Below are 22864 nucleotides of genomic sequence, written 5' to 3' on the forward strand. Positions count from 1 at the left end.
AGGCGTGAGCCACCACACCCGGCCAAGATCACTTTTTCTATTTTCCTCTTTATTCCTTAAGAGACGGGGTTCTACATCAGACAATTCTAATGTCAAAGTGTCACACTCATTTGGTTATGAAAAACTATGTCAAACTATATTCTGATAAACTTCTATGTACCTTCTCAGCTAATCTTTTGTGTAATGCTTCAAAGTAAAGAAGGATAAATGAAGAAATCATCATAGAACAAACTTAAATCCATGCTCCATGAGAAAAGTATAAAATGCTTTGTCTTAAGCTCTTTGGAGAAAAAAGGATTTGGAAATACAAGATATTCTTCATTTCTATCAGTCTGAGCATCCAGAGAAAATAACCCTCTTTCTCCTTATGCCAAACGGCAATGTGCCCAGCTGAGGAATCTTCTATTATCACGCTGAAAACGTCTCTGCCATGACGGTAAAAACAGCACAGGCACCTCGTTAAACACCCGTGCATTCAACCACAGTCTTACTTTCAAGGAGAAGAGAGATCACAGAAAAATTATTTGGCTATTTTTAAATATTTAAACAAAAACAGAACTTCCAGCTTCCATTGTATATAAGAAGAATTGCTTGAAATACCTCCATAAACATATGCCACGGCATTAAAGGCTATTAATTTTACTGGAAATGAATCATAAGGTACCAAAATGTCTGCACATACAATCAGTGCACATTTCCCATAAAAAGGGGAACAATTTGCATGCGTCCTGAAAATACACTTTCCTTAAACAAAATTTTAAATGTCTCAAGTAAATGGAATGGACAGATTTTTCTTCCAAATACAATGAAGTTAAATAAAACTATGTTTCTTCAGCAATCCATCACTTTGTAGTGATTTTCCTCTAACATACATTTAAAAAAATCTTTTGTCCCTCCAAAAACAGATCTGAAATGCAGAGCCCAGCACCAAGACCCAGGCCAAGGAGTTGCTGAATAGGTTTATCTGGAGTCATGATGGAGACTGTCCCATAAACCCTGTTTGAAGCTGAAGGTCAACAGTAGCGTCACTATCAATAAACACAAACGAGGACATTGGCAAAGTCTCTTACCGACAATTTATGAAATGCCTTAATGACAGAATGAGGAGATTATCTTAAGATGATGATGCTCAACACAGACGCACTGTTTATATGCTAAGAGACCCCTTCATGCCAACTAGTTTAATGTGAAGTTTGATGATTTACATGTAAATCATATTTCAGTAAGCTAAAACTTAATACTATGTCAAACAGAGAATGAAATCCTACAGTCTTGGGCAACCTGGGAGACTTCTTCCTTATCTGTATTCCCTTAGCCAAAAAAAAAAAAAAAAAAAAAAACCACAAAAAACAAAAGGGGTGCTGGAAGTAAGGAGAGCGTGGCTCAATTTTCTGAGTATTTAGTCCCTGGACGAGAGATGCTCCATGCCACATCTACACATTTGTCAAGTGACAGTTCCGGCTGCCTGACTCTTCTCAATGTAAGCCCCACCCATATTCCTCACCCAGACAGATTTTACATCTCTGACACAACCCAAAAGAAGAGATACGATGATTCAGCCTCAGTGTACTATATGCAAATATACCAAGGATTTTTTAAATATTTATCTCTGCCAGAGAAAATATGATTTTCCATTACTCCTTTTAACATTGTCACCCTGGACTTACTGATTATTATGAAATGAGTAACTTTCTGGTTTTTAATCACTACTGGACATAGCCACTGATATTTATAAAGTCTTCATCCCTTAGTCAGCTGATTAATGTAATAAATATTTATTGAGTGCCTACAATGTGCCAGGTGCCATCTCATTTACTATGTTACTGACCTGAGGTCACCAGCAACCAGTGATAATGCAACAAGCATTTCTAAAAGAATTCAACTGCATAATGTTTGGGTTTACATTATTCTGAGATTAATAAAATGCCTGGGGTGAGCCTGCTCACCCAGCCAACTATGGGTCACAGGGGTCTAGCTGTCCCATTGAAATCCATCTTCTCCTGGCTGGATTTGGCAATGTCCATCTAATGAAAATTGTCTGCTCTGAAATAAATATCAATGGAAACAACTCCAGGTCATGTGCCTAGCTATTACTTCCGGGTCAGAGGCACAAATTCGAGGAATCACCCCATTAGCTGGAACTCCTATGGGGCTACTGGGCAAGGAGAACACTGGGGATATCAGCCTCATTTTTCCCTCTTTGCTTCCCAAGACTGAGCTGCTTGCCATTCCTTTGCTTCCAAGACCTCTTTCCTGCCACCCTGCAAAAGTTAAGAAATGTAGCCACTCTCCATTTCAGGGTAAAGACGGGCACCATTAGCAATTCTTTCTATCTGGAGTTCATTATCATGAGGTTTTACTCTACTTTCCAAATGACACCCCTGAGAAATTTATAACAATATCCCTTTATGACAAGTCCAATGGATATATCAGTAGAAAAAAATTGCTTGGAAATGTTTTTCTTGAAATGCACCAATCTTTCTTTTTATGACTCAAAAATGTCACAGGTTAGATCAAAGGATCTAACATAAAATAGAGAGGTTAGAAATGGATACAAGATTTCTCTTCCACATTTCAAGTACAGTGTGACTGTTTAACTGGATTCTAATGGCATCCACTTCAGATATAATGCAACAAAATACCAAACACATTATCAGTTACTAAGGATTGGATTTCTTGATTGTTTTCCTTTGCCCACTCTTTCCTTTCTTTCCATCCATAGGAGCACTCAGATGGATATAAATCAAATGAAAATTTATTTCTAGGCAACTAATTCTGGAAAGAAACAATGGCGGATATTTTGGAAATATGTATTATGATGTTACAAATAAAAGTTGGGACATTATCACTGGATGGAGATAATTATGTGTTGTTCTACTTGAGCTAGTCTTACTTAACCACATGTTCTAAAGTTCTAACCCTTGCTGTCTGCCTAAGATCCATGGAGGTTTACACAGCCCAAAAACTATTACAAAGTTTTCTCTAATGACAGTTCACACTTATGCCAGAAACACTGTCCAATTTCATAAAGCACAAAAATACTCACTTGTTTAGCCTTCGTCTTTGAGATAGTATCAGAGATAGGTTTCTTTCTCTCCTTTACAGCAGTTTTAGAAAATAATTCCTCAAATTCATGACAATCTATGGATGGCTCTTCAATTTTTTCCCAAATAAGTGAAGTACTGGAGTCTCTAAAATTAAGCAAAAGAACAATAAAACAGCCATCAAACTGAACTTACATCACAGTAAGCATAAACAGAAAGGAAGAAGGGGAGGGAGGAAGGCCAGCAGGAGGGAAGGAGGGAAAAAGAAGAGAGATAAGAAGGAAAAAATATTCTTTTTCTTTAAGACCACCATTTGTTTGATCAACTTAATGGGAAAGTTAAAATACCATCCATGAATGAAATTTTTCCCCAGAAATAATTTCCAGGAAGCCTCAGTCATCAGGCCACTGTATAAAAATGTAAAAAGAAAACTTATCTCAGTGTGGGCTAGGGAGGCAAGAAATGTCTGATATCTCAAAATCCCAACTTGACTTAACAACTTTGCAGATTATTCGTGGGTTAAAAAATACATATTTACAGGATGGCCATCCTCTCCCTCCTACTGCCTCCCATCACCCCATTGTTATTTGTCTTCTCAGTGACTGCAGATTCGTGTAGTACCACCTAAAAAGGGTAAACACATCTTTTTAAAAAGCAAACCAACAACAAAACACAAGAACTTCCCTGTCATATCTGGAGAAAATGACTTTGGGGCACAGTTTAAAATGAATCACCCACATACATAAGTGGCGTGGTAACAACACGGAAGATGAACTGAAAAATTAAAAGTCATCAGAATATACAGATTCTTGCCCCCGATATGGTGTAGTGAGTAGAAAAATCCATATAAGAAATGAAAACGAACCTGGAAAATACCCTGTTTCTAAATGCATGCCACATCACACAAAGGAAATTCACACAAAGGAAATTCAAGGAATCATGAAACATTAGAACAAGGAAGCCCCAGTGAGGTTTTACAGTGTGCGTTTTTCCCTGCCACCTACACATTCCACAGCCAAGTATCACAGCATTGTCTCAATGACTAGGGAACACGGGCTATAGATGACACATAAATGTATAAAGTACCACCAGAATACCTGGTGGAAAGTATTCTTTTATGATGATCAGTCCCAGCTATGATTGTATGACTTTGTGCTGTGTTGCCAATGAGGGACAGAAGTGCCATGAAATTTTCAAAACTAAATTATTTCACACTTGGGGTGTGGATATATTTATTTATTTATTTATTTACTTATTTTTGAGACCGACTCTCGCTCTGTCTCCCAGGCTGGAGTGCCGTGGCGCAATCTCGGCTCACTGCAAGCTCCGCCTCCCGGGTTCACGCCATTCTCCTGCCTCAGCCTCCCGAGTAGCTGGAACCGCGCCCGGACAGGGCTGTGCATTTTAAAGTGTGCACTAAACCATGCTCCAGAGTCAGTTTGCCTAAGAATTTGATTTGCAGCCGTGCCCGGTGGCTCACGCCTGTAATCCCAGCACTTTGGGAGGCCGAGGCGGGCGGATCACGAGGTCAGGAGATGGAGACCATCCTGGCTAACACGGTGAAACCCCGTCTGTACTGAAAATACAAAAAAAAATTAGCCGGGCGTGGTGGCGGGCGCCTGTAGTCCCTGCTACTCAGGAGGCTGAGGCAGGAGAATGGGGTGAACCCGGGAGGCGGAGCTTGCAGTGGGCCGAGGCTGCGCCACTGCACTCCAGCCTGGGCGACAGAGCGAGACTCCGTCCCCACCCCCCCCCCAAAAAAAAAAAGAATTTGATTTACATTTTTAAGCTGTTTGTCAGAAATGGAAACTTGAAGTAGTAAAAGCAAAGAGTAGATTCTTACATGGAAAATAATTTCGCTACAAATGTCTCTGCTTACCTGCCCTCATTCATTTTCCAAAGGGCATATAAGCATACTTTCACTGGAATTTAGGCATAAGTAGCAGTCTTACAACTAGATAACAGAGCATGTATTTTAAGAAAAATATCTCCTTCAATCTTTAAGAGATATATCAATAACTACATAGATGGGTATACCTACCTACATCTTATACATTGATACATATATTTATTTTACAACTTTGGTACTTCTGGAGAAAAGCCTAAAGCTTTAAATAGCAAACTGCTGCACTATATATTGATGTAAAAATCTAGACGAGTTTTAGAGTTGTGCTTAAAAATACATTCAACGGCAATTTTCCCGAGTTTGAAGGTAAACACTTCCCTAATACTGACACACACTGTGCAAAGACGAGCTCACTTTCATGTTACCTTTTACTATGTAGTTGAATCCTGGTCCAGTAAAGAGGCTTCATTGGTCGACAAGGCTCTATGGGCTGCTTCCTACTCCCTTTGTCCTGATTCATCCCTAATCCAAACAAGCCACTTGGCAATGGAGGAGGAAGAAATCCACACACCTGTGGGGTTGCTAAAGTGCTACTCCCAACTTGTGGGAGGAGTGGAGGGCCTGATGCAGGAAGCAGAGGGGGCGGTGGGATTCCTGTCCCAGGTAGAGGGAGTGGGGGAGCTGGAGCAGGTGGAATCCCCACACCTGGCAAGGGAGGAGGTGGGGGAATCCCAGCACCAGGTAGAGGGGGCGGAGGAGGTATTCCCACTCCAGGTAGAGGGGGCGGAGGGGGTATGCCCGCTCCGGGTAGAGGGGGAGGAGGGGGTACGCCCGCTCCGGGAAGTGGGGGTGGAGGGGGTATTCCTGCTCCGGGAAGTGGGGGCGGAGGGGGTATGCCCGCTCCGGGAAGTGGGGGTGGAGGGGGTATTGCCGCTCCGGGAAGTGGGGGTGGAGGGGGTATTGCCGCTCCGGGAAGTGGGGGTGGAGGGGGTATTGCCGCTCCGGGAAGTCGGGGAGGAGGGGGTATGCCCGCTCCGGGAAGTGGGGGTGGAGGGGGTATTGCCGCTCCGGGAAGTGGGGGTGGAGGGGGTATTGCCGCTCCGGGAAGTGGGGGAGGAGGGGGTATGCCCGCTCCGGGAAGTGGGGGTGGAGGGGGTATTGCCGCTCCGGGAAGTGGGGGTGGAGGGGGTATTGCCGCTCCGGGAAGAGGGGGAGGAGGGGGTATTCCCGCTCCGGGAAGAGGGGGAGGAGGGGGTATGCCCGCTCCGGGTAGAGGGGGCGGAGGGGGTATTCCCGCTCCGGGAAGAGGGGGAGGAGGGGGTATGCCCGCTCCGGGTAGAGGGGGCGGAGGGGGTATGCCCGCTCCGGGAAGAGGGGGCGGAGGGGGTATGCCCGCTCCGGGAAGAGGGGGAGGAGGGGGTATGCCAGCTCTGGGAAGAGGAGGGGGAGGGGGTGGCAGCATTTCTGTACCCTGCAGAGGAGGAGGTTGGGGAATGGCTGTACTGGGCAGAGTAGGCACTGTCATGCCAGGGAGAGGGGGAGGTGGGGGAGGCACCATGCCCAGGCCAGGCATGGAGCTGGAGGACTCTGTGCAAGGCAGAGGTGGTGGAGATGGGATGTTACAGCTGTTTTTAAAGGCAGAGGAAACAGAGTGTTCGTGGCTGGTTTGAAACTCGGTAGAAATAGAATGGGGCAGCTGTGACCCAGGCTGTCCTTGACCAGCAGACCACAGAAGGGATGGAGGTGGTGGAGGCTGTGAGATGCTCTGTGTGGGCTGATGGCTGTCGAGCTGGACTGATATTCGCCTTGGAGACACAATCAAAGAAATCTCTGAACAGAACTTTGTCTGAGGTCCACTTTCAGCCCCAGGGGGGCATGGAGGACGCCCTGGCAGCCCATCCACAGGAGGCAGTGTCAGCACCCCACCCTCTTCCGTGGGGGAAGTCTGTATCGATTTCGCCTCTAAAATCCTATGATGCCGTACTTCCTTTTCTTCTAACCTGAGAGCTTCGAGACAGACATCGCCTGAGGCTGTCACTCCATTCTCAAGCCCTTGACGACCACTGGCCACCTCTGTGTCCAGGGCAGGATACTGCCTCTCTAGTTCAGCTATTTTGGTTCTCAGATCCTCAATAGTCTGTTCCAGCTGCTGAATTACAGTGGCCTGTCCCTCAGACTTCATGTCAACAACTTCCTGAAGGGCGACAAGGACAGACATAGTTAGTAATGAAATAAGGAAAAATGCAAACAGCAAAAAATTAAGCAAAATTATATCTGTTTGTTGTCATACTTCCAGAAAGACTCCTTGACAGAAAGATGGTATTAATATTTCTATGTGTCCCCTGGCTTGCACCCTGAGATTTCAAAGTGGTTAACACACGTGACTTACCATAGAATCCTAAGTCCACATCTGTCTCATTTTCAAATGATACCATTGAGGACAAATAGACCACTGAGAATAGGGAAGAAAGCTCTGAGTGATAAACCAGTTTATTTCTAAGATAGCCTTCTTTCCAGCCTAGGAACATTGGTTTTTAGGATGTTTCCTGAAAACACTTTAAAGGTAATCCTGAATTTTAAAGGTAGTCACTGCTTTTTAAAAGTGATCACTGAATGAGTGTTCAATAATAATATATAAAATATTTTTGATATCCATATGGGCAAGACAAATGCATTATGAGCATGTGCCATACCGCTTATATCACATTTACTAGAACTTTAATATTTTACCTAGGGTATTTCAGAAAGTGATAACTGACAGTTCTCCACAATTTATAAAGACGGCTGATGGCCAGACATGGTGGTTCACACCTGTAATCCCAGCACTTTGGGAGGCTGAGGTGGGAGGATCACTTGAGATCAGGAGTTCAAGACCAGCCTGAGCAACATAGCAAGACTGCATCTCTCCTAAAAATTAAAAAAATTAGCTGAGCACGGTGGCACATGCCTGTAGTCCCAGCTACTTGGGAGGCTGAGGCGGAAGGACAGCTTGAGCCCTGGAGTTTGAGGTTGCAGCAATCTATGATCACAGGCCACTGCACTGCACTCCCGCCTGGGAAACAGAGTGAGACACTGTCTCAAAAAAAAAAAAAAAAAAAAAAAGATGGCTGATAACAACTGGCCAACATATGGGGCACTCTGACATATAAGTGGTGTATTCCTTTCCTAAAACTCACAATCAACCAGGAACCCTTCAAGAAAAAAAAAAAGTTTTGAGTAGAAAGAAGGGCATTGGCTGGGCGTGGTGGCTCATGCCTGTAATCCCAGCACTTTGGGAGGCCGAGGCAGGCGGATCACGAGGTCAGGAGATCGAGGCAATCCTGGCTAACACAGTGAAACCCCGTCTCTACTAAAAATACAAAAAATTAGCCGGGCGTGGTGGCAGGCGCCTGTAGTCCTAGCTACTTGGGAGGCTGAGGCAGGAGAATGGCGTGAACCTGGGAGGCGGAGCTTGCAGTGAGCTGAGATTGCGCCACTGCACTCCAGCCTGGGTGACAGAGCGAGACTCCATCTCAAAAAAAAAAAAAAAAAAAAGGAAAGGGCATTGCCTTCCTAAGGGTAAATTTAATATGAATAACAGATGAAAAGAGAGAAAGAAGGAATTGATGGAGAGAAAGAAAGACAAACAAACATAGGAAGACAACCCCCCCAGTCTTGTGGAAACTGCAGTGTCAATCGTACTTTAATTACTGCTCATACAGATGTGGATTTGCTCAATCAAGCCTGGAATAAAAGGGAAAGAGAGGATGAGAGACTTCTTGTGTTGAGAACTATTTCTTCAGTGTTCCAGGGTTTCCTGCAACACTACAGAGTGTTCCAGATGATCCCCATAGGCCACAGTAAACAGCCATAGGTCCACATGCACACGCTTCTTACCCACCTGGGAGGCTGACACTTATACTCCAGACTTGATTTTTACATATTGTGGAAGAATAATTAACAGGTAATATAAAGATAATATTAAGTATAAAACTAAACTCTTACCCTGCTTGCTAAGGTTAAACTCTGGATCCAAGAAATATCTCCACAAAGTGAAAAGCAAACATCTTCTTTATTAAATATGAACAGACATCCAACCCATTTGCAGTGGAAAAAATGCAGATGGACAAGACAGAAAGGGTATTTACTACAAATGAGGCATTTTTGGGTGCTATGATAGATGTGATAAAAATCTTTAGGGCACATTTTCCCCCCATCTCTATGAAGGAAATGTGAACTTTTTTTTTTGCGACGGAGTTTCGCTCTTGTCGCCCAGGCTGGAGTGCAATAGCGTGATCTGAGCTCACTGCAACCTCTGCCTCGCGGGTTCATGCAATTCTCCTGCCTCAGCCTCCTGAGTAGCTGGGGCTACAGGGATGTGCCACCATGCCCGGCTAATTTTTGTATTTTTAGTAAAGACAGGGTTTCAGCACGTTGGCCAGGCTGGCCTCAAACTCCTGACCTCAGGTGATCCACCCACCTCGGCCTCCCAAAGTGCTGGGATTACAGGTGTGAGCCACCGCACATGGTCTAGAAATGTAAACTTAATAGTCCTTCCTTTTTTCCACAACAGAGTCTTGCTACATTGCCCAGGCTGGCCTCGAACTCCTGGGCTTAAGCCACCCTCCCAGCTCAGCAACCCAAGTAGCTAGGACTATAGGCACACACCACTGCACCCTGCTAAATTTAGTAGTCTTAATCCTAACCTCTGTTACTTCTTCCTTGGAAACTATATCTTTTGCTACAACAGTTAACTTGCTGAAGGTCAATCATGATGTTTGCTGACAGCTGAAGACAACCAGTAATTTAGAAACACAACCCCTACAAAGGGTTGATTTCCTTAATTTTCTATTGTTAAAAAAAAGAAGTAGCCCTTACTATGAAAGGAAACTGAAAAATAATTGACTTTTCAACTAATAAAGGAATATAACATACTTTAATAGGCAAGATTTTTGAGAATTTATATGTTATTCAGGCATATATACACGCACATACACACTCTCCCCTTAAAAGCTCATTATTTTTCACCAACATCTACACAAAAGACTAAAGTATTTGTAATGCACAGTTTGGGAAAAACTATATTGCCATGTAGTTTTTAAGTAGCCCATAGTGGAAAAAAAAATAATCTTTTTTTATTATTTAATTTTATTTTAAGTCCTGGGATACATGTGCAGGATATGCAGGTTTGTTCCATAGGTCAACGTGGGCCATGGTGGTTTGCTGCACCCATCAACCCATCACCTAGGTATTATGCCCAGCATGCATTAGCTGCTTATCCTGAAGCTCTCCCTCCCCATACTCCTCCTAACAGGCCCCAGTGTGCCTTGTTCCCCACCTGTGTCTATGTGTTCTCACTGTTCAGCTTCCACTTATAAGTGAGAACATGTGGTGTTTGATTTTCTGTTCCTGTGTTAGTTTGCTGAGGATAACGGCCTCCAGCTCCATCCATGTCCCTGCAAAGGACATGATCTCATTCCTTTTTGTGTCTGCATAGTATTCCATGGTGTACATATCCACATTTTCCTTATCCAGTTTATCACTGATGGGCAATTGGGTTGACTCCACGTCTTTGCTATTATGACTAGTGCTGCAATGAACATATGTGTGAATGTATCTTTGTAACAGAATGATGTATACTCCTTTGGGTACATATCCAGTAATGGGGTTGCTGGGTCAAATGCTATTTCTGGTTCTAGGTCTAGGAATCACCACACTGTCTTTCACAATGGAACATAACCATTTTTAACATCCTGTATGGCCACTATACATAATTCCACTCTCCAATTGTATGATGATAGTAAGTACAAGAAGAAACCAGAAGCCAAAAAACCAGCACCCAAATTTATCTTAATAAGGAGTACAATTAGTCAGTATTTCTGACTGGATTAGTAAAATGCACAGATCATTTTCGTTTTTCCAGCATACTCTTAAAGGTGACCTTTAATCATTAAAAGGTATTTCTTGAGTTATGCTGGTACATAACTAGGGTTTTCTTTTTTCATGAACGATGATTATATAAAAAGGTTAGTTGATAAATAGCATGTAAGAAGTAGATTCTGGAGGAGTTTTCCAAAACTCAATTTGTAAATGTTATTGCCTATGCCAGCTCTGTTTCATCATAAATTTGAATATAATGAAAATAGCATAAAATTAAAGGATATTATTATATAAACACACACACACAGAGGAAAAAGTGATTCTGATGAGGCACAGTGGTCATGCCTGTAATCCCAGCACTTTCCAAGGCTGAAGTGGGAGGATCACTTGAAGCCAGGAGTTCGAGACCAGCATGGGCAACATAACAAGACTTCATCTCAACAAAAATGGAAAATAAATAGCCAGGTGTGGTGGTGTGTGCCTGTAGTCCTAGCTACTTGGGAGGCTGAGACTGGAGGAGCACTTGAGCCCAGGAGTCCAGCCTGGGAGACAGAGTGAGACTCTGCCTCTAAAAATATAAAAAACAACAATAGTAATAAAAAGAAAATGATCCTAATAATGGCCTAGCATAGTAACAATTATTACACCTCTTTCTACATGGATTTCTGCCCCACATCACAGGCCAGCTAGTTCCACATGGCACCCAAGTTAGTGGTAACAGAGGTCATAATACTAGTGACTGAAGATTCCTGGGATTTTTTTTTAACCTTTCTAATTTACATAGCCAGTCAAAAATGTAACTGCATCATTACACATGATACCCAGTACCAGAAAAAGATCTCTTAAGTAGAATACACTTAAATTTTCTTTTGGTTACCTTGGATTGGCTCTTGCAATCTCCATCCTTCCCTTCCCGTTTACAGAAATATGAAGAAAAACTACATTTGCAGACTCCCTTGCAGCTAGATTCATCCAATTAGATGCAGCCACACAAAGATTTAGAAAGTCGAATGAGGTAAGGATCATATTCCCATGTCTGGACTGCTCTGTTAGCAGTTAAGTTCTGAAAACAAAGCTTCTCTACAACAACATTCAAATGTCCACTCTACAAATTGCAGTGGTGGCCTCAAAAGTTTTAACTCCCCTGATAATCCAGTTGTATTTGATTTCTTTGAAAAGTGTCACCTTAGACACAGATGCTTCAAACCTTCCAAACTTCCTATAAAACACCTGATTTTACAGTAAACACTTCTGTTTCATGCACCTAGCATAGTTTCCAGTTCCTGCAAAAGGTCTGACTGATATACCCAGGTACCAATACTTCAGAATAAATTATGAAAAAAAGATTCACTTTTTTCCACAAAAAAGAAATTAAAAATTAAGCAAGGGCATCATTTTAATTCAAAACAATTTTTATCATAATGGAAAGATGCACAAATTCTTAAAATTAAAATTATTTTCAGTGCTAATTTTTAACAAAAATATATGGTGCCATGATATATGACATCGTATCACCTTTTATGAAAAGATGGTCCTTTTCTGTAGTATTTGAGAACCTCATTAATTTCCCCAAAGGCCTCTGACAATCCTAATATGCAAATTCATTTTTTAAATACATCTGTCACATCATCATTCTTACTGTATTAGCTAACTCCACGAGGTGTTCACAAATCAATTACAGTTCATGCAATTCAAGTTCTCCACCATCAACTTCTCTGACTTCAAGAAACCCTCCAACTTCTGCATGATTAACAAGTTCACTTTATGCTGCATTTGTATCATGTGGTTTAAAACATCCAAAAATCATTGATAAACTGACCCTGCCAAACTAAAGGATGGTGGATAATAACAGATGGTCTGTGTTAAAAGGAGAGGGATTTGGGGTTGGATCTGCTTTTATAAATGATCAATTTATTAGTGTGTATTGTTCTGTTATGTATTTTATTTTTTAAACAACTTGATAATTGAGGGTACTTAGATAATAAAAAGTTGAGAAAATAAAGAATTGATATACCCCATAAGCTTCAAAGGTTTTCAAATGTAAGATACAATAAGAACCAGAGCTAACAAATGGCAGAGGAAGTAGTGATAAGAGGACAAAATTCCAAATCTGAATCTTTAATAAATATAGCAATGCTAGCCTTGTGGTGCCAGGAAGGTGGAAGAGTCAAAAAATTCATAAAGATGATAACAGACTGCAAAGATGAAAGACTAAAATTTTTATAAACAGAACCTTTTTGTACAGATCATTTTGATAGAAGAGAACATGGAAAAAGAGTTGGGGGCAACAAACTATCTGCTTCTTACATTATTCCCACTGTAGAGAGAACAAAAAACCAACCTGCTAGAATCTTCATTCTCCCTATGACCTATCCTTACCTGCACCCTAAAATCCCCACCGGCCCTGTATTAATGTTACAATCCCCCTTTTCTATTCCACACAAGCAGAGCAACTAAGCGCATCTCAAACCTTAACTGACTAGCCTGTAAAATAAGGCCACCAATCCACTACTACAGAGTAGCCAAATGTATGTAGGATTTGGGGCTCTGAATTTAGCTGACTCTTCAAAGAATCTTATCTGGCCTTCCTTATCCAGGGCTATCAGTCAAGGGCCGGCTGGCTCTCAGAGAGTACCAGTTCAGAAAGTCAGCTGAGATATTTCCTGTAAAGCGCTCTAGAGAAAGCTCCATTTCTTGTCAGAAGTAAGAGCTGATTTCTAATATAGGTTGTTTTCTTTCAGGGATTTATAAAGAAATTTACATGGCAGATATTAGTAATTATCAGGAAAAAGGGCCATTTTCTTGCCATTTAAGCAAACACCCTACTGTCAGGACCCACACAAAGTGGAATGAAGCTCTGGGGGGCCCACCCTCCCACACAGCCTAGATTTAATCTCGAAGAGACTGCCAGGCGCTCTGTTGTCCGTGGAAAGCCCTCCAGTTAGGAGCCTGTTCCTCTGTGTCCAGCGCCTGGAACTTAATCTTGTCTCTTCAGGGTGCAGCTAGATAGAGCCTATCAGATTCTCAAAGGACTTGACAATGAAGAGATGCACTTTTCATTATCTTTAGCCTTCTACAGTTTTCAGAAAGACTCTCACTCAGCATTTCCAGTGATTGTGCAACAGTTTACCGAAAGCTAATGGCTTTTCCTATCAAAAAATTTAAATACATTTTGTTGTAAAAAAAGAAAAAGAGAAAAGTAAGCTTGGCAATTTTGTACAGAACCTATATAATGGATGCCTCCTTATAAATGGAGGAAGGTTAAATCTATTTTTAGTTCGTCAATACAATAATTAATATGCTTTATAGATTACCAATTTTGAGATTATTTGTACTTTAAAATACTGTTTCAAAACCCTAAATCATAAGTGGTAGAGTCTGCCATCTACGTTGGCTCAATAATTATATACAGTAAGTCAGCCAAAATTCCTCCATTCCTGTATAATCTTAAATGTGGGTGGTGATGGTTAGCTCTTATAAATTGTTTGAACACTTGCATATCACATAATACAAGTTTCCATTAAAAAATAAAATGTTCACCAAAAATATTTTTCCAAACAGAAGATTATCTGATTCCCAGAAAAAGAAAACATTACTGTAACATTAAGGTTACAACTGTCAAAAAAGAAGCCAAGATACACTCAAGTAAAGCTTTTGCTGAAAAGTTAATTTGCTCATCTTTGAAACTTTATTATGTTTATTATGTAAGCAGGATACTTTTAAAGCCTAGAATTTAAAAGCTGCTTATTGGTAAGTTAACGCTGTAATAATTTATTTTATAAATTTTAACATGAGATATATAATTAATTTTCTACCATATTTAGATTTTTCAAATTCTGCTAAATTCTAAAGCAACATTACTAGCAGGTTAGGATACCTCTAGACATCTGTAAAATAGGAATTCTGTTCTTCACAGAAGCATATAAATTCTCTATTTGTCATATTGTTTTTTGTTTGTTTGTTTTTTGAGACGGAGTCTCCCTCTGTCACCCAGGCTGGAGTCCAATGGCACGGTCTCGGCTCATTGCAACCTCTGCCTCCTGGGTTCAAGCGATTCTCCCTCATCAGCCTCCCAACTGGGACTACAGGCACAAGCCACCATGCTGGGCTAATTTTTGTATTTTTAGTAGAGATGGGGTTTTACTATGTTGGCCAGGCTGGTCTCAAACTCCTGACATCGTGATACGCCCACCTCGGCCTCCCAAAGTGCTGGGATTACAGGTGTGAGCCACCGCGCCAGGCTGTCATGTTCTAAATTAAGAAACATCCTAGTTTTGGAACAACCAATGGCATTCCAGTTCATAATATGTTAACATCTGCTACACATGATCCCATAGGGAAAGAGATCGAGGTGTTATATAGATATAATTTTGCACAAAACTAAAATACAAGCAATTTTAAGTTTGAAAGGGAAATTTCAAGAAAGAATATTAGAACAGATGGTAAATGGTAAATAACTTGCCTAGGGCTTTTTAAAATAGAACATATTATAGGAAAGAGCCTCACACAAGGAGCTGAGATGGCATCTCTAGAATCCTTAGTATAAAATACATGATGAATTATGGAAATTATAATATTTCTGAACTGGAATGGACATGGCAAATCTCTTTCCATTCCTTCACGGATGAATGAGAAATGTGATATGGAAGGAAGAGGCGTACGTTAGAAATCATACTTGGCTGTATTACTTTTAACATCTCTTTAGAATGGGAGCTGATACAATGGGAAGGTTAAAGTAATGATCTTTAGTGAACAAACACAGTGGAAGCAATAAACATTTAGGGAAAAAAGGGAGATAAACAGCAAAAAGAACCAGCCTTTTTGGTTCCTGCTGACATATTGAGAAGTTTCTTTCTACTTATTTGAGCTAGAGTTGCAGGAGGTACTGGACCATACTTTAAAGCAATCTATCCCTTAATTGTCTCAAGTAATGCAAGGAAGGAAAGCACTATTTTATTCCAGCTTCACTTTCCTTGAATGATCTATGGATGGAAAGTGCAGCTCGGTTTTTCACCTCCTAATCGCCTCCCTTGCATTAACACCCAACTGTTCTCAAATATCTTTTTTTTGGTGTTTGTTTTTTTAAGAAAAATCTTCCTGGCCAGGCACAGTGGCTCACGCCTATAATCCCAGCACTTTGGGAGGCTGAGGTGGGCGGATCACCTGAGGTCAGGAGTTTGAGACCAGCCTGGCCAACATGGTGAAACCCTGTCTCTACTAATAATACAAAAATTAGCCAGGCGTGGTGGTGCATACCTGTAATCCCAGCTACTCTGGAGGCTGAGGCAGAATTGCTTGAATCTGGGAGGTAGAGGTTGCAGTGAGCCAAGATCATGCCACTGCACTCCAGCCTGGGCAACAGAGTGAGACTCCGTCTTCAAATAAAAAAAGAAAGAAAGAAAAGAAAAAGAAAAAGAAAAATCTTCCTAAAGAATAAAGCCTGGAGAAAATCAAATGGAGTGGATTTGGACTATTACCCGGGGTGGCAGAGCTGCCTTTTGGCCCTGCCACTCTAATGGAATTACTCTCGGCACTGCTCGTGGTTTCCTTATTGCCAAATACTATAGATTTAACCCTGTCCTTTATAAAGAATCTAAGACTATTAATCATTCCTTCCCCCTTAGAACTCTTTTCTTCTGGCTTCTATAGTTTTACACTGCTCCTCCTCATTTCTTTCTCTGTTTCCTCCCTGGGAATTTTTGAGGGGTGGAGTAGAGACTTTGTACTTAGCCTACTCTCCCCTCTCTATATACTGGGAGAGTTCATCAATTTTTATATCTTCAATCTCTCATCTTGATAGTGATTACTGCAAGTTTTTCTCTCTCATCAATACTTCACTTCCATATTGTGACTGCTTAGCTAATACTGCTATTTGATTACGCTACCCTGTTCCTTAAAGTGCATCTGAGGGTACAGGAAAAAACCTAACCACAATGCTTTCCCTATTCTCTCACTCAACAATGAAAACAGAGGACTTCTGTGACCTCTATCATCAAAATGTGCAAAGATTTCGTCCCTCCAGCAAGCAATCAATTCTATTATAGACACCAGATGAGTGTCCTCTAATTCAAATCAATTCTAACACTACCTACCTGGAGGTAGCATCAGGTCCCACAGATTGAGGGCTCAGTCCTCAAAACTGCCCCCACTTCATATGCAAGCCACAGGTCCAGGCCTCTGGAACTTCTGACCAACTGGCTATAATTCCAGGATCCCTCCACCCCCTCCGCAGGTTCAATGTGTTAGACCAGCCCACAGAACTCAGGGAAACACATAACTTTTGCTGACTTACTAGAAGGGATGTTACAAAGGATGCAGATGAAGAGATGGATGGGGAGAGGCTTGGGAAAAGGGGAGCACCACCCTCCGGGAAAACCATGTGTTCATCAGCTATCTGGAAGCTCTCCAAATCCCATCAATTTTGGGGGTTTTAATGGAGGTTTCATGATGTAGGTGCGATTAACTACATCACTGGGCACTGGTGACCAACTTAACCTTCAGCCCCTCCCAGTTCCCGAGGCTGGGGGGTGGGGCAGAAAGTCCCAACCCTATTACTATGCTTTGGTCTTTCTGTGGACCAGCCCCATCCTGAAGTTACCAGACAACAAACAGTAGCATATAAAAAGACACTTAACCTCTTCGAAGATTCCAAGGATTTTAGGAGTTGTATGCCAGGAGATGGCAATTAAGACCAAATGTATGTTTCATAATATCAAGCATCTTATCCTCCAACAAAATATTCCTTTGCCTGTCCTGTAGTTTACCTAGGCTTGGGAACATCTTTCGATCATTTCTCTAATTGATTGTCTCTTAAACTCAATGTGCACCAGAATCACCTAGAGGGCTTGTTAAAACACAGATTATTTGGGAGGTCGAGGCTGGTGGTTCGCCTGAGGTCAGGAGTTTGAGACCAGCCTGGCCAACATAGCAAAATATTGTCTCTACTAAAAATACAAAAACTTAGCTGGGCATGGTGGCAGGTGCCTGTAATCCCAGCTACTAGGGAGGCTGAGGAAGGAGAACTGCTTGAACCTGGGAGGCGGAGGTTGCAGTGAGCCGAGATCATGCCATTGCACTCCAGCCTGGGCAACAAGAGCAAAACTCTGTATCAAAACAAAAAGAAACAAACCAAAAAACACACACAGATTGCTGGGCCCCACCTCCACACTTTCCAGTTCAGTAGGTCTGGGTAGGGCCTGAGAATCTGCATATCTAACCAGCTCCCAGTTGATACTGAAGTCTGCAAACCACACAGCCTAATTTATACCCTAGACATGGTTACCAAACCCATCATTTCAATTCTTGGTTGCCACTTTTCCTGTATCACATCAGCACCTTAGCTGAGAAGTAATGGAATTACTTTGAGAGTTTAACAGCTGGTCCTAACTGGCTCCACTCTCCCTCTTCCTATCATTCTACATTCCCTTGCCAGGTATTTGTTCCTTAAACTGCCTTGCTCATTCCTCAAAAACTCATGGCTCCCGACTACTGAGCATAAAACGTTTTAAATCCTCTATTAGGCTCATAAGACCTTGAATAGTCCATAAAATGTGGAGACTCCATCACTCACTCTGCCTACTGCAAAAGGATATTGTGAGAATGTTGGGTTTTTGTCTTGTTTTGGTTTTTTCAAGACAGGGTCTCATTCTGTTGTACCAGCTGGAGTGCAGTGGCACAATCGTAGCTCACTGCAGCCTTGACCTCCTGGGCTCAGGTGATCCTCTTGTCTCAGCCTCCCAAGTAGCTCATGCCACCATGGCCAGCTATTTTTTTTATTATTATTGGTAGAGACAGGGTCTCCCTGTGTTGCCAATGCTAGTCTCAGACTCCTGGGCTCAAGTGATCCTCCCACCTCAGCCTCCCAAAGTGCTAGAATTTCATGCATGAGCTACCACACCCAGCCTTATTGTGAGAATTTAAAAAGATACAGTCAATTCTTGTTATTCACAGTAGTTTTGTCCTATAAAGTCTTTGTGAACATCAAATTAGTGAATACTGAATATTGCTTCTAGAAAAAAAACAGGTTTAGATTCCTGCAAGCCCCTGGTCACATTTTTGTCAACCAATCAATGCATTACCTTTTTTAAATGTGTGTTCCTGCTGAAAGACACTTTATTTAATATATATTGCTGATTTACTATGGCCAACAGCAGCATCACTGAAGCCTGAACAAAGCTTATCTGACATGTGTTTTTGCCACAAGGCACATCACAGCCTTCTTGCACGTAGGAACATTAGACAACACGGCAGCTCTATGCTTGGAGGCAATTTCGAACAGTAAAACCAACAAGAAAAAGCACAAAAACGTGAAAAAACAGCCACGAAAACACTCCTATTTACAGAATGAGAGCTGAAAGAAGAAAGCAGAGCTTCACCTCATTCAACATCAGCTGGGAAAGTCCATGTCAAGCAACTCAAATTTCTTGCCACTTGGAGCATGTTGGTGATTGGCCATGAAAGCACCATATGAATATGATTTGGGGGCTCCAAATAAATGTTAGCAAGTAGGTGAGTTCGCAAATACACGCAAATCCAAGAATAATGAAGACCACCTATGCAATGAAAGCAACCTTCAAAACCAGAGTATTGCTCAACTATAACAACAATAATGATAAAGAGCTAACATTTTGAGTGCCAGGAACTCCTCCAAAGCATTTTACATAAATATATTTAAAACTCACAAAAAAAATGTAGAGATAGGAATTCTTATTATACCCATTTTATAGATGAGAAAACTAAGGCACACAGGTAAAATGCTATTCCTAAATTCTAACAAAGATTCTCTCCTTGATCAAGCTCTAGCCAGGCTCCTCTGAGCCCTCTTCTCAACTAGGCCTTAGTCTTGGCCTGTAAAGACTTGAGCAAACATTAACATAGTTTCTACCAGCTAAAGGCTGCATCCCAAAGATAATCCTACCACTCTTTAAATTACTGCCTAAGGAAACTCAAGGCTGCCAAAAAAACTTACTGTTTCAGCCTTCACCTGAGGATGGGGCCTCTTTCCTAGTCTCTGGCAGAGGACAGACTCCTAACTTATAACTGCCAGTTAGCAGACACAGCTGGCCTAATCTCATTTACACTAATGAACCCTTTGCAGTTTTTCACTTCTGAGTCTCCTGAGCCTCCACTCACCCTTCTCCCTATTCCTTTATTCTCCCTTTAAAATGCTTGGTCACCTCTGTACAAATCAAAGTTGAGTTTAGTTCACGCTGGACTCCTCCCTAGCGCAATAGTTGCCACTGATATAAAATCTGTCTTTACCATTTTAACTAATGTCTGACTTTGTTCATCTTTGACAGTTCCCCAGTTAAAAGTGGAATAACTGGGATTTGTGCCCAGGAAAACTGGTCCAAAGCCCAGATCCTCAACCACTATGGTATGAATATAAGCAAATGTTCTACCACTCCCGAAATGCACCCTAGACTGAGTCTTCTCAAGTCCAGTGTCTAGAACAAAGTCAAGTTTAGACAAATTTAGATTAAAAAATAGAAGTAGATTTTTAAAAAGGGAAGAGGAGTGCAGAAGAAACATATGTATAAGACAGATATGAAGGACCCTAAAGATTAAAAAAACAACAACAACAACAAAAAACGAACAAAAACAAAACAAAACAAAACAAAAAAACTAGTGTATTTTTTAGGGTTGGAACAAGCCAGCCAATCATACAGGAAATAGTGAGTGATAACGCTGAAGACTGAGGATGGCAAGGGAAAACCCCATGTGTCAAACTCAGGAGTCTGAACATTTTCTCAAATGCTATGAGCAGTCACTGGATGAGTCTAAGCAGATATCAGACATTAGCAAATTTGGATTTTAGAAAGATAACTCTGGAGGCATTGTGGAGGAGAGATTAGAAGGGTTAAGACTGGAAGCAGAGAGACCCATCGGGAGAATATTGCAGTAATCCAGATAAGACTGGGCTCTGGGTTAAGGCACTGTCAGGCTGCAGGCCAAGGAGGCCCGGGAGAAGGAAAGCAAAACCTGGGTCTCCAGGGCAGCTGCCAGCTGAGCTGCCTCTCACGTCACCTGGACTATTGCGCTTCTCCCTGGCCCCACACCCAATGCCATGTTCACTTCCAATTTTCTACCTTTACTCTCTTCTCTGATCTGAAATACTCACTCTTCTTCCCTCCATCTATCCAAAGATAACGATTTGATCTAAATTTCACCCTTCCTAAGAAATTGCCCTTAATTGTAGTCTCTCAACAACCTTCACCCTTTTTGTTAAGTTTATCTTGGCAGAATTACATTGCATCTCGCAAATCATTTCATGTACGTGAAAGAGGTATGTTCTTCTAACTGTCTGCTTCTTAATACCCAAGATTTTGTCTTATAATTCTTCGTATTTCCTTCAATATCTACCACAAATACCTTGCACACAGTAGGTCAGCAGATGTTCAATAAAGGACAAGCCTCCTTTATAAGCAGAGAAATTTTATCAGCTCCACGACCCCCATTGGATTAGCTGCTTGGACTGTTTGCCTTTCTCCACAGGCCATTAATAATGTTGCATAGTGCAAACTAGTTTTACACCATCTAAAACTCAATAGAGCAAAGATATTACTTCATTTCACCCCCAAGCCTGACCACCCCAAGGAAAAACAAAAACAATCTGTGACATCCAATTATTTCTTCACATTCTCATCTCAAGTTCTAACTGCTTTCCAGATGTTAGCTGGTTTTCATTCTTAAAACTCATAGAAGAGTTTCTTTTATGATTATTTCTAAGCTAAAACGTCTATATTTTTCTCTGAGCTCCTTGGAGTTTCTACAGAATAAAAATTATTCCCACACCAAAAAAAAAAAAAAATCCTTTCTTTCTCTTAACATAGTATGGTAAATACCTTTCAAAATGTTACCTATCTTCAATGTCAGCACTGCCCTAAGGGTATCCTGTCTTCTCTTCCCTTCCTAACCATCTCTCACTTGCCCCTTCCCAGACTCATTAGGTCAGAGTATTTAGTGGTTAAACTATTTATTGAGGACCTAAGAATGATTAGACACTGAGGAAGACTTCAAGGATGACTAACTCATGGTTTCAGACCCAAGTATCTCTCTCTCTATCTCCTTTAAGACTTGTATTTCTTACTCCGCCTTATTTTAGTTATTTACTTGTCTTGTGGGTTATTGTTTTGTTGGTTTCCAATTACTTCGCAAATTCATATTACCTTTTGCCTTGGAGTTGAGAAAGACCTCATACTCAACAATGTTTCTTTCAAAACTTTCTATATGTCTAAGACATTCTACCCCAATTCAAATGGCTTGTTTTATTAAGTCTCCAGCATTATTTCTTCAGAATCACTTTTACTCCACTTTCTTTTGATCTGACCAATGCTTCTTTTGCTCTTCAAACTTTGCTTCTGAGTAACCAAGACCATCCACAAGGCTACTCCACATTACTCCACCTGTTTCCTTGACTTGTTCCTAAATTATTTCTGAAACTAATGGAACTGAGTGGCCATTGCATAAAGAGTACTATAACAGATACTTTAAGGAGATCCAGTAAAAAAATATTTACTTCTTCAAATAAATTTGCAGTTAGATTGGGCAATGAGGGGACTCGGCAGGGCTGATCAGAGCAAAGCGTTTTTCTGACACTTGAGAATTTATTTGCATATAGATCATACAACATATGGGGGAAGACAGTGCTGATATCGTCTAATTCCTTTTTATTGTCTAGCACTTTGTAATAGACGTGACTATTGATAAATGATAAATATTATAATGTGCAAAGACCTGACTTTCAATTACCTGTTATTTTCAATTCTTACCCAAAGCTAGAGTTTTTAAAAATCAAACTGTTATTCTATTTCCTTTCCAGCTAGTCCATGTACATTAGAAAGATACCAAGAGTTTTAGAAAAATGCTTTGAAACAAAAATTGTATATATAATTTCAAAAGCAAAAAGTTAGAAACTAGGTGGCTACCAGGTGAAGCATGTTACCATACACCAATCTTTAACTTAGAAGCAAATGTTCTTAGATAAAATAATTGACACTAAGCTATTATATACTACAGAGTATAAAAGGCTTTACAGTTTAAATATTTCAAATGCCAAAGATTTTAATAAACAGAATCAAAAGACAGTCGCGTTTCAGTTTTATGACATAATTCT

The 22864-nt window shown here is 41.1% G+C and overlaps 1 protein-coding gene across 4 annotated transcripts in view; it reads right to left on the reverse strand.

Annotated features, from left to right (window-relative positions):
• The window catches only part of FMN2 (formin 2), a 389598-nt gene that overhangs the window by 265221 nt on the left and 101513 nt on the right, over nucleotides 1-22864 (reverse strand). For 3 of the 4 annotated variants that reach the window (XM_054660802.2, XM_054660798.2, XM_016941596.4), the window contains 2 exons: nucleotides 5316-7084; nucleotides 3047-3191 (listed from right to left, as the gene is read on the reverse strand). The exons of the other annotated variant lie outside the window; for it this stretch is intronic. In XM_054660802.2, coding sequence (XP_054516777.1) covers nucleotides 3047-3191; nucleotides 5316-7084 — 1914 coding nt within the window. The remainder of the gene's footprint in view (nucleotides 1-3046; nucleotides 3192-5315; nucleotides 7085-22864) is intronic. 4 annotated transcript variants of the gene reach the window in all.

This window comes from Pan troglodytes, chromosome 1 (genome assembly GCF_028858775.2).
Source record: "Pan troglodytes isolate AG18354 chromosome 1, NHGRI_mPanTro3-v2.0_pri, whole genome shotgun sequence".
In the NCBI taxonomy this organism is placed as follows: Eukaryota; Metazoa; Chordata; class Mammalia; order Primates; family Hominidae; genus Pan; species Pan troglodytes.